The following is a 10816-nucleotide window of genomic DNA, read 5'->3' as shown; positions in this document are numbered from 1 at the left end:
ATTTATTTATATTTATCATAAATATATTACATAAAATATTTAGTCTATATTTTAATAATACTTCGAATAAAGCTTTATATAAAATATGTATGAAATATCCAAATAACATTTAAAAAAATGAATATTAATAAATGTTTATCATAAATATTTTGTGCTGTCTGGGGTGGCATTATCACGAGTTTCTAAACGCCGTGCCGAGCGAGTACGAGATGGTTAAGTGACAAGGTCGAGTGGCGTTTGCAATAATTGCAATATACAATATGCAACACTACTCGCGGTCGCGACGCACAAAGTAAACAAGCCCAGAGTCGGTATGCAACCGTCGCTTTATTATATCTAATCCCGTCATCGCCCTATCATTCTTAATCTTCGCACATAGCTGCGACGACCTTGCTCGTAGATTGGTGGCTAAAGGCTGAATCAAACCGACGCGGCGCGAGTGCGGGGGGCTGTCACGAGGGAAGAGCACGAGAGCGTCTTCTTCATGTGCTTCCTTCTGACATGGTCTCCGAGATTAATAATAACAGTAACGAGATCAATAACCACCGAAAATTGACATTGGTCACACGAATTGCAAACTGCACGTACGTTGTACAAAATCTATAAATTTGTTGCAGCAGAGCATCGATGAATTGCTCATACACATCTCAGGCAAAAAATAATCAATTAGCAGGGTTGGGTAGTGCTAAGTTAAAAAGATAAAAGTTAAGTTAAAAAGTTAATTAATTTTAACTTAACTTAGTTACATTTTATCGATAACTATTAACTTTTAATTTGAATTTTTTTAAGTCAACCCTCAGGCACAATACGATGATCGAGGGGATAATGAGTATATAATTTAGTAATTTTATGTCTTTTATATTAGATCTGTTTTTTATTGCTGCACTTTCTGAACTGGTACACACAGTGCAATAAGTTGAAGTGAAACAAGTATATGTTTGATTCACTTCAACTTATTGCACCGGTTTAGACGTGCAGCAATAAAAAACAGACCACTTGTATAATCGTTACTTGTGAACAAAAATAATCAGTGATTCTTTAATAAATATGCTATGAGAGAAAGGAAAAATACGAAAAATTATGTAAAATGGTCAAACTTTTTTTTTGGTTGTTCGTTCGGATAAATTTAACTTTTCACTTTTAACTTTTCAATTACTTTTTTTCTTAACTTAATTTCTAATTCAATTAATTTTATTATGGATTAACTTGTATTTTAATTAAATTAAATTTTCAAGACTATTAACTTTAACTTAACTTAGTTAAAAAAAAAGTTAATTTACCCCCAACCCTGCCAATTAGACGTTGAAATCGCCGTATTGATATCGATTTAATGATCAATTCAATGAATCATTTCTCATTGGAGTGTCTAGATAATTTTGGAATTAATTAGACGCACGGAGTTTCAAAGTAGAAATTACTTTCATTGTTACTTTGCTTGAGAACGTAAATTTCTTGCGGATTTATTAATGAGATGTATTTTTTAATACAAGATATCAAATAGATATATAAAATTCCATTTATTCGAAAGCGATTCTAATACTGGTGGGAAATTCATGAACTATTTGGATATAGAAGAATCGATTGTGTAATAGACTGGGGGGGGGAATTTAAAAATATAGAATTATATCGATATTCTCATTAAAATAAAGTATGCGTACTTTTTGTATGTACATACACGTTTATATTATACAAGCTTATTGATATTACGGAATAACTAATAGAAATAAGATGCACTTCTTAAAGTAGATCTAAAAATATATGTGACGTAATATCGCTGCTGTTTTCAATGAAACAGTTGTATTGCCATGAACAATTGCGAGAATAACAAGACATTGGATTTTAATTGTTCTTTTTTATTTTGTAATCCGAGTATTATTCAAAGGAGAAGACTAATTATGCTAGAAAACGATGGCATAAATAACGTGAAAAGACGAAGACGGATATGAAAATTATAAAAGAATTATCCAACGACGTGAGATAACGACGTGAGCTCGAACTAAGGAAAAACTTAAGATTAGATTTTACATCGTATGGCGCTTAATTAATGTTTTTTTTATCTTATCGGTTCTCCTTTTTAAGTTCTTATAAACAATCCGTATCATATTTTTTAAATTTATATATATATATATATACACACACACACCTACGCACGCATGCACGCACACACATAATACATATCGGAGTTGCTTGTGAGAATGCAAAAGATTCCTGCAAAAGATTAATCGCTAAATCACTTGTCGTATAAAAGCTATAAATGTATATAAGAACTATATTCTCTTCTATAGAACTAGTATGTGATGTAAGCAAAAAGTTACAGTAAATTTGATTAGACGCACTAGTGCGCACTGATACATATTAAAACCATTATACATTGATCAAATTTGAGTGTAAAAGTGAAATGCAAATATTTCGAATTATAAAATACATATTTTGTTTAGCAGCATAATAAAATGTATTGAAGTTACATTAAACATACAATTTTATGTCAATTTGTATAAGATGACTTTAATGTATACCAGTGCATATTGAGTGCGTCCAATTTGAATTTATTATTAGTTTAGCACATACTGTTTATAATTTTATATATATCTTGATGTACATTTGTAAAGTGCTTGTTATAATTATGTACCTGTTAACTTGCATAAAGAAGCGGATAGTAAATTACGTATACGCATCTTAATGTCATCCTAGTAAACGATGATCTACACGTGGAATCATAAAGACGAGTTTATGAATTTTAACGTATAGAAACAATTGTGCTTAAACACTTTTGTCAGATTAAATCCAACAAGATTGTAGAATGAATCTACTATTATTCTTGTGCAAACCTTACAATCTTAATAATTTTGAAATTGCATTCAGTATGTATCTACAAATACTCGTACACACATACACACACACATACACATACGTACAAGCAGATATACTCATTTCCAACAAAGTTGATAGTCTGTAGATGAATATACTCGAAAAGAAAAGTATGTACTTCTTTCCAATATTCACACTGCTCGAGATTTACGAGATAGTATAACAATCAATCTTGTTATACTATTCAATATCATAATCTTTTAACATTTCTTAGATATTACATTTTATATGGAAGATGTTGAAATTGATATTTCGTTGTTTCAAAATGTATAAAAAAATATTGTAATTAATAAACCGATTTAGGCCCAGTTCCACAACTCACGGTTAACTCTTAACCGAGATTCAACTTGTTTCTCGTCTCTTTCCAATTTTAAAATTAGAAAGAGACAATGAATAAGTTGAACCACGATTAAGAATTAACCGTGAGTTGTGGAACTGAGCCTCAGTAAAGCGCTAATTAAATATTTTAGTCAACGATACCTAAACTTAATAAATATTAATAAGTGCTTATATAATTTAGAACTTAGATTTGTAACTTCTTAGCTCATACTTAAAATTTCAGGTATAAACAAATGCTTGAAATGTTATAAAATATTTAAAATGTTATAATATATATTAATTGAATTATAAATATCCAATTATATGCGTATACTTGTACGTCATTATTGTTTAATGATAAAGAAATAAAACAACAATAAATGACATTAGACTTATATGTGAATACACAAAGAAATATTTTGTTAAATTATAATAAAGTAAGAAATTAATATATTAATATATAATGCATGTTACTGTATAATGAAATGAAATAAATACAAATTGGAAATTGTACAAAGGTTATTCAAGCTGAATCCTTGGGGCGCTAGCTATGCTTGATTATTCGATCGTCTGCTTCGACGAGAAGAACTTGAAAATAATGGACGTGGTTTATATAAGTCATCGCTTGAATATCGTTGATGACTGGTCCTAACACGGCTGCAATTTGAAGGAATAATAATGTTAGACAGAACCTTCTCAAATGATCCTTTTCGAGAAACTAAAATTTATTTAAAACAATACAGTCAATCCGCGCGTTTGTAGAATAGATACAAAGCATGTATAACAAAATAAATATAACAAGTATATAAGTAATTTTGCACTATGTAAAAATTTCGAAAAAAATGTAACATACCTCTTTTCTTCTTTGATCACATTAGTCGACGCTGTTTTATCGCTTGTGGCAGACACGTCGCTATCAGGACTCAAAGGCATGACAAAGTTCTCGCCATTCGAGATCCCTTGTGAACTACATACATTCGAGAATCTCGGTTTCTTAGTGTATTTCCTCTTTTTGACGACGCTTACAGCGTCTTCATTGGGCAAGGATGACAGTTTCTGCTTATAGCCATCATTATTGTTGTCCGAATTATTCACTAGTATGTCTGACAAGGGGCTAGACGAACGTTTGCGCAATTTCGGCAACGGCGGTGCCGCCATAGACTTCGGTATAGAAGAAACCACCTTACCACCTAGACTCTCTATTATGTCCTCCAAAGATGAGTTCTCTACAAGTTCTAGAGATTCTAAGAAGTTGGAAAACCTTTCCGATTTCTCATTATCAGTCTTGAAATAACGGCAGTCTTCGTTATCCTCGCTGTTCGTGGAGGACGAAGATTTATTTTCCATACAATCAGTATGTGAGTCTATTGTATCAGCTTTGGATGACGCATAGGTTTCTGTTTGCTTTTCATCCGGTAATTCTTTATTATCGTCTCGTATTTCCAATGGATTATCATTCTTCACTTCTTCGTTATCATTCTGTGTTTCCACTTGATTATAATCCCGTGTCTCCATATTCTCTTCTGTTGGTCGTTTCACGTTGCTATTTCCCTCATGCTCCAAAGGTTTCGATTTTTCTGGAGCTGCGGCTTCTTCCAGCATCTGCAAAACAGATGTTTCATCTGCTTGTAGACGATTTTCTTCGTCAACAATTAAACGTTTTAGTGCTTTGTTCTTTGAATCTTCCTCAATGTCATCCTTATATCTCTTTTTAGAGACTTGCGAATCGTCTACACCTTCAGCACGCTGCGTATCGTGTTTCTCATCAGTTTTGGAATCTTGTGTGGCCTGTGTTTCTTCTAATGGCGCATTTGATACTATCCCACTTGAAGACTGCCTTATACACAACTCCTTTAAGAGGTCGTTTGTACAAGACTCGGTTCCTGGCATTATTATCGACCTCTCGTCCAACATTAAAGGAGGTTCGTCTTTCTCGGGATAAGGTTCTTCGTACTCTTCATCGGGAATCTCTATAATTTGTACTCGTTCATCGTCTGGCACGCCCTCAAGATTATCGGCGTTCTTCGTATTCGATTGACTCGTTTGATCTGCTTCCTGTACAATTTTCTTCTCTACCTTCTTATCCTCTTTAAGTTTTTGTTTTTCCATTTGTTTCCTAATTTTCATCAGTTTCTTAGCTTCGTGTATGTTTTTCGCAAATTTCGGTTTCTTGAGTTTGACATCAGGAATTGAATCATCATCTTTATCTGACAGCAATCTCTTCTTTAACGGTAGATTTATGTCACGTGGGTCTGCGTTTTCTTCTTCTTGTTTATCGTATACTTCGTTGCTATTATCAGTCTCCACCTTTGAATAACTCTTTTCATTTGTCAGTAATTGCGAACTGATTTTATTAGATAATTTACAATGCAATAACTTTGAATCATTCACTTGCGTTTCCTCGATACCATCCGATGTTTCGCTACCAGAATTACTGACATGATTATCCTTCGTCAAATTCGAAGTGTTCGATTTATTGCTTGTTACGTTGGAATTCGAATTGCTGGACGGTGAGGTTTTATTACTTGAACCGTTCGAACCATCCCTATCCGTAGAACGTCGATCATTCGAATTTTTCCGTAAACTTGAGTGGTCGTCCTTCGTCTTGGATTTTTTATCGTCTCTACGCTTTTTATCCTTAGACGGGCTATCGGATTTTGACTCCTTTCTACCATCTGATTTCTCGGCGCGATCTGAACTCTTGCCCTGTTGTAAGTGGCTCTTCACGTCCTTCTTACCGTTTGTCGCTTTCTCGCTGCTCGCCTTGACATCCTTTTTCACGTCTACCTTTCCACCCTTATCTTCTTTCTCACTTCTGGAAGCCTTCTTTGAATCTGACTTGTCAGATTTGTCTGATAAATCTGACTTGCTACTGTAATGACTTTTACCTTTACTCTCTTTCAGCAATCGTTTCTCATCTCGTTTTGCTTTATCCTTTGAATCTGATCGTTTATCTTTTCCATCCACAATCTTTTCCGACGTCTTGCTACTTTTACTTTCGTGATGACTCATAGGATTTTTTGACGATGATGATGATGATGATGAACTTTTGTGCTCTTTCTTATTTGATTTTTTATCTTTAAGGGGATCCTTTTTATCTTTAGTCTCTTTAATAAGTTTAACATCTTTATCCTTGTTTAATTTTTCTTTCTCAGTCAATTCCTTCTTCTCTCGAAGCTCTCTAATTTTCTCCTTATAAATATCTTTCAAATCTTTCACTTCCTTATTAACATTATCTTTTTTATCCATTTCCTTAGGCTTCTCATCTTTGAGTTTATTACTATTATCCTTTAAATTTTCTGGAATATCTTTAATTTTGTCAGAACTTTCCTTGACCTGATCAATTTTATCTTTAGGTTTACTTTTACTGTGTTTATCATATTTCTCATTGTTATGTTTATCATACTTTTCACTACTTGATTTCTTTCTCTCGGTACTTTTATCTTTGTAATATTTTGTCTCCTTATTAGCAGCTTTTTCTTTTGTGCTTTTTGATGATTTGGTGGACTCGCTGTCTTTGCTCTTCTCTTTATTCTTATGCTCATATTTATCTTTAATAGTGTTATCTGTGGCATCACGAGAATTTTCTTTAGAAGATACACTTTTAGTACTCTTGAAATCTTTCGTGTCTTTATAATCTTGCACATCTTTGCCTTTAGCAAAATCAAAACTGCTTTTAGTCGACTTGTTCTTAGACGAATCAAACTCTCTGATTGCTTTGAAATTATCTTTATTATTTTTAGTAAAGACTTCGCCTTTGTCCTTTGTTGTTTCATCTCTCGAAGAATCATGTGCTGGTGTTAAAGCGTGATTAGAGGAACCAAAATCTGTCACTATTGACAACCGAGAATCCGAGGAAACTTTGCTAAGCTGAGAATCTTGATTGCTATATTCAAAGTTATCCCGTGACAATTCGTTGGAGAAATCTGGACTTCTAGATCGGTGACTCGTTAATTCTGATATTCCCGATAAATGCGAATCGTTGGAAATGTTGGATTCATTTAAGTTCATAATGTCAATAGGTTCAAACGTTGGACTGACTTCTTCCTCTTCTTCGTCCACTTTATCGTCTGATTTTGCAGATGTATTTAAGTTTGAGTTACTCCCATCCTTATTTAAAATTTTACAGGCTTCGTCTGAAGTTTTTTCCTCCAAGGAAATGTACCCATTTTCTGAACCAGCTCTGTTTTTATCTTTATATATTTCTCCTTCTTGTGGCTTCTGTTCGTCAACTTTCTCATCTTGTTTTCCATCAAGATTATTTATGTCGTTTATATCCATGGATTCGAGAGATTCATCCTTCAAGCTGTTTTTATCAGACTCTGGCGAGACTGGATCCAAATCTTTAGGTAATAAATCTTTAAGTCCACAAGCGCCATTCTTCTCTTTTGCCTTTGGCCTCTCTATACCCAGAAACTTATATACCACGTCTTCTATTTGTGGCATAAAAACCGAATAGACCTTGGGATTCACCACTTGGTCTACTATCCGTTCCACACCAGCATCCAGATATGATGCATCATGTATATGCTTGCGCAAAGTTTCTCTGAGCTGATTTTTGTTCAAATCTGGTTTCCATACTTGCTTACCGAGGAAAGAGTTTACAGAGCCTTCAACTCTTGTCCTTAGATTTTGATATGCAGGCTGAAATTATACATATGTCATTAGATATATTATATTAGTATATATTTTATTAATATATATGCAAAGCATATATATTAATAAAATATAAATAAGTTAGTTTTTATATAATATATATGCAACATCTGTTCTAGAAATATATAATATATAGTACAATATTAAGAATTCAAATCTAAGAACCAAACTTAACTAAAATACAATGATAATTGGTTATTAAAAGTTTCCGTCACATAAATATTATAAATCACATGAGTATCGCTTTGTTGTAAAAATAAAAATTAACATTGTTTACAGTTATACCTTGTGCTAAACTAAGCCATGTTCGTATATTACTGCCAATTAACTGCCAATACTAAAAATCCCGTTACTATACTGTACTGATAACTGGCAGTAATATATGAAGGGCCGGCCCTAGTTATGCTTAACCTCTAAAGGTGATCCTACTCGTTTAGTATTATTGATTATGTGATTAATATTGATGGATTGACATAGAATATTGACGGTCATCTGGATTTTGATTCTCAATATCATTTTGTTAGGATCTATGTTACAAGTATGTATGTCACAGTGCAATAGACATTGTACGTAAAACAAAAGTGCAATATATTGTCAATAATACTGATCGTGTAAGGTTGTAAAAATACTACAAATATTGATGCGTACTGTCAGTATTACTGATTCAATATTGCTGAGCAGTATTATTGACCATGTAGGGTCACCTTAACCCAAAGAGGTTAGGCAAAGAGCTTTAATTTTCTTCTACAAAAGAAGTTGTCAAGAATCAACCACGAGAATTACCTTTGTATCGACGTCGGCGATACATTCCTTCCGAAATTGATCAAAAATACCTTGGGATTTAACTTCGCCCACTATGTGATCGATCAATCGTGGATCACCGGCTAACAACGTATTGGACAAGCCTAACTCCATGTCGTTAAGAGAATGCTAGTTGCTGAAGTCAGACTTTGCTCCACTTCGCTCGTCACGAAACAAAAGAGACGAGCATTTTGATTGATTGACACCAACCTCCAGACTCTCGTCAAGGAACACGTACCGCGGCCATCGCGGCCATATTTCCTCACGTTCACCGCGTTTCGTGCGCTTTGTGCGCATTTACTGCTAATCGCTCTAAAAAAGATATATCATATATTTTATAATTTTTCAGATATTTACATTTTCTCAATTTAATTGAAATTTCAATTCAATCGACTTTTTTTATTTAAGAATTTGAAATATGTGAAATATACATTCTTATATATATTAAATAAAAATCAAATTAAAAAAAATTTTTAATCACAAATTTGTAAAAATAAAAATAAAAGTAATAATGTTAAAAACAATAAAAAATATAGAAAAAAAACGAGTTTAAAATTAAAATTTTTTATTATTAGTTATGCTCTCTCCTGCATATTTCATTATATTCGCCTAATATTTTATGTATACAATTAAATCTTGAGTTTGAAATCTCGTACAGTTCAAATTGCCAGACATAAAAATCTCAGAGACTTTTAAAATTGCTATTCTTGTAATATTATCAGTAGAGCCTAATGTGATATAAGAATATAATATATTAATATTAGAATATTTGATATAAATAAATATATATATATATATATTTAAGCCCATTTCTCTATCACTATAGTTTAATTTTAATCTCGGTTCAATTAACTCGCTTTTTATCTTCCTCTAGTTTTATTATAAAAGATGAAGAATAATTATTTTACTTATTAAATTAGTTAATCTACATTGGGGTAGAAACGAATACATCATAAGCGAAATAAATTATAAATACGTTATTTATGATGTTAATTTCTTACATCATCATGAGATACGATCAATGTAATATTATAAATGGTTTGATTGATCAATTATGAAAGTCTGACTACGTTCCGTTTCACGCATGATGCGCACGATGCATCTTTTATCCTTGTTATTCACCGAATGTTAAACAAGGATAAATGATGCATTATGCACATCATGCGTAAAACGGAACGCAGCCAATATCTTCTGCTTGATCAATGTTTTAAAGTATTTTTATTGAAATTTTGACTGTATCACCGACGAGATATTATTAAAGACCGACATCCTTATGGGAGTTCGCGTCCTTGTTAATATTGAAGTGATTAAGAGTAAAAAAACTGATAATATTGTATTAATTTTATGATTTATTAGTTTAGTAGACATATTTATCGGTGTACGTGCATTTAAAACTCAATAATACTCGATTTTTCTTTAAAATTGTGATTTCAGTGTTATCGTCAAAATTCGATTATCAACAGAGATAATAACTGCAGAGAAAAAAAAATTGTAATTTTTCGGCAATATATAGGATATTATAGTTTTACAAATATGCATATTTATTTATAGAACATTTATGTAATAAAATATCATGAATTTAATAATGTATTAGTCAAATATTTATGTTAATAATAGCAAATTTATATCAATTGTCGATAATGTCAGCGTTCTTCGATTACCTTCGAGCCCTTGGGGCTCTTTTTATACCGCCGAAAATTTACCCAGAGTTGACGGTCTTTGGCTATGTTTACACCGTGCGTTTAGTCCGCGACCTATACGATAGGTGTCTTTGTTTAATATACAGGATTAAAGTCACTAGATTAACAAAGTATTGCGATGAGAAAAACGGAAGTGACGTATCTTTGGAGCCAAAATGGCGTGGATGTTATGACCTATATGCGTTTGTGACATTGTGTAGATGAACTGGTTAGAAAATGTCGAAAATGCCTGGTTGCTGTATTGAGAATTGCAAAAACCGTAGCGAAAAAGGCTTCCGTTTATGATTTTAATTATTAACTCATATTTTTTTTCATTGTTTATATTTTATACTATAATTATTATATTTTATATTATAATTTTTTATTATATTTTATTATATTATAGTTTATATTTTATATCATATAAGAGTTCCTTTCTTTTATGTTTTTTAAAACAAATAAAAATTGCAAAGAAAATTGATATATCTAATTTA

General features: G+C 32.1%; 1 protein-coding gene and 1 long non-coding RNA gene across 2 annotated transcripts in view; both read right to left on the bottom strand.

Moving 5' to 3' along the window:
• Positions 1–1721: 1721 nt before the first annotated feature.
• LOC108729100 (uncharacterized) overlaps positions 1722–10816 on the bottom strand; it is a 19980-nt gene continuing 10885 nt past the window's right edge. The window contains exon 3 of the long non-coding RNA XR_001936918.1: positions 1722–1733. This is a non-coding gene — a long non-coding RNA (uncharacterized lncRNA). The remainder of the gene's footprint in view (positions 1734–10816) is intronic.
• Positions 3658–8906, bottom strand: LOC108729094 (Biorientation Defective 1). Its single transcript, XM_018458031.1, has 3 exons — positions 8626–8906; positions 4040–7830; positions 3658–3843 (listed from the first exon to the last, which is right to left on the bottom strand). The coding sequence occupies exons 1-3, from the start codon at positions 8755–8757 to the stop codon at positions 3735–3737; spliced, it is 4032 nt and encodes a 1343-aa protein (XP_018313533.1). The 5' UTR covers positions 8758–8906; the 3' UTR covers positions 3658–3734.

The sequence above is a fragment of the Mycetomoellerius zeteki genome, unplaced genomic scaffold (genome assembly GCF_001594055.1).
Source record: "Mycetomoellerius zeteki isolate Tzet28-1 unplaced genomic scaffold, Tzet1.0 scaffold70, whole genome shotgun sequence".
NCBI lineage: Eukaryota > Metazoa > Arthropoda > Insecta > Hymenoptera > Formicidae > Mycetomoellerius > Mycetomoellerius zeteki.
This window is presented reverse-complemented; position numbering and strand designations above follow the sequence as displayed.

Coding starts and splice junctions, on each gene's coding strand:
- LOC108729094 (XM_018458031.1), bottom strand. CDS start 8,757: ATGGAGTTAGGCTTGTCCAATACGTTGTTAGCCGGTGATCCACGATTG. Junction 7,831..8,625: donor TCGCCGACGTCGATACAAAG/GTAATTCTCGTG, acceptor GTATAATTTCAG/CCTGCATATCAAAATCTAAG. Junction 3,844..4,039: donor GTGATCAAAGAAGAAAAGAG/GTATGTTACATT, acceptor TTCAAATTGCAG/CCGTGTTAGGACCAGTCATC.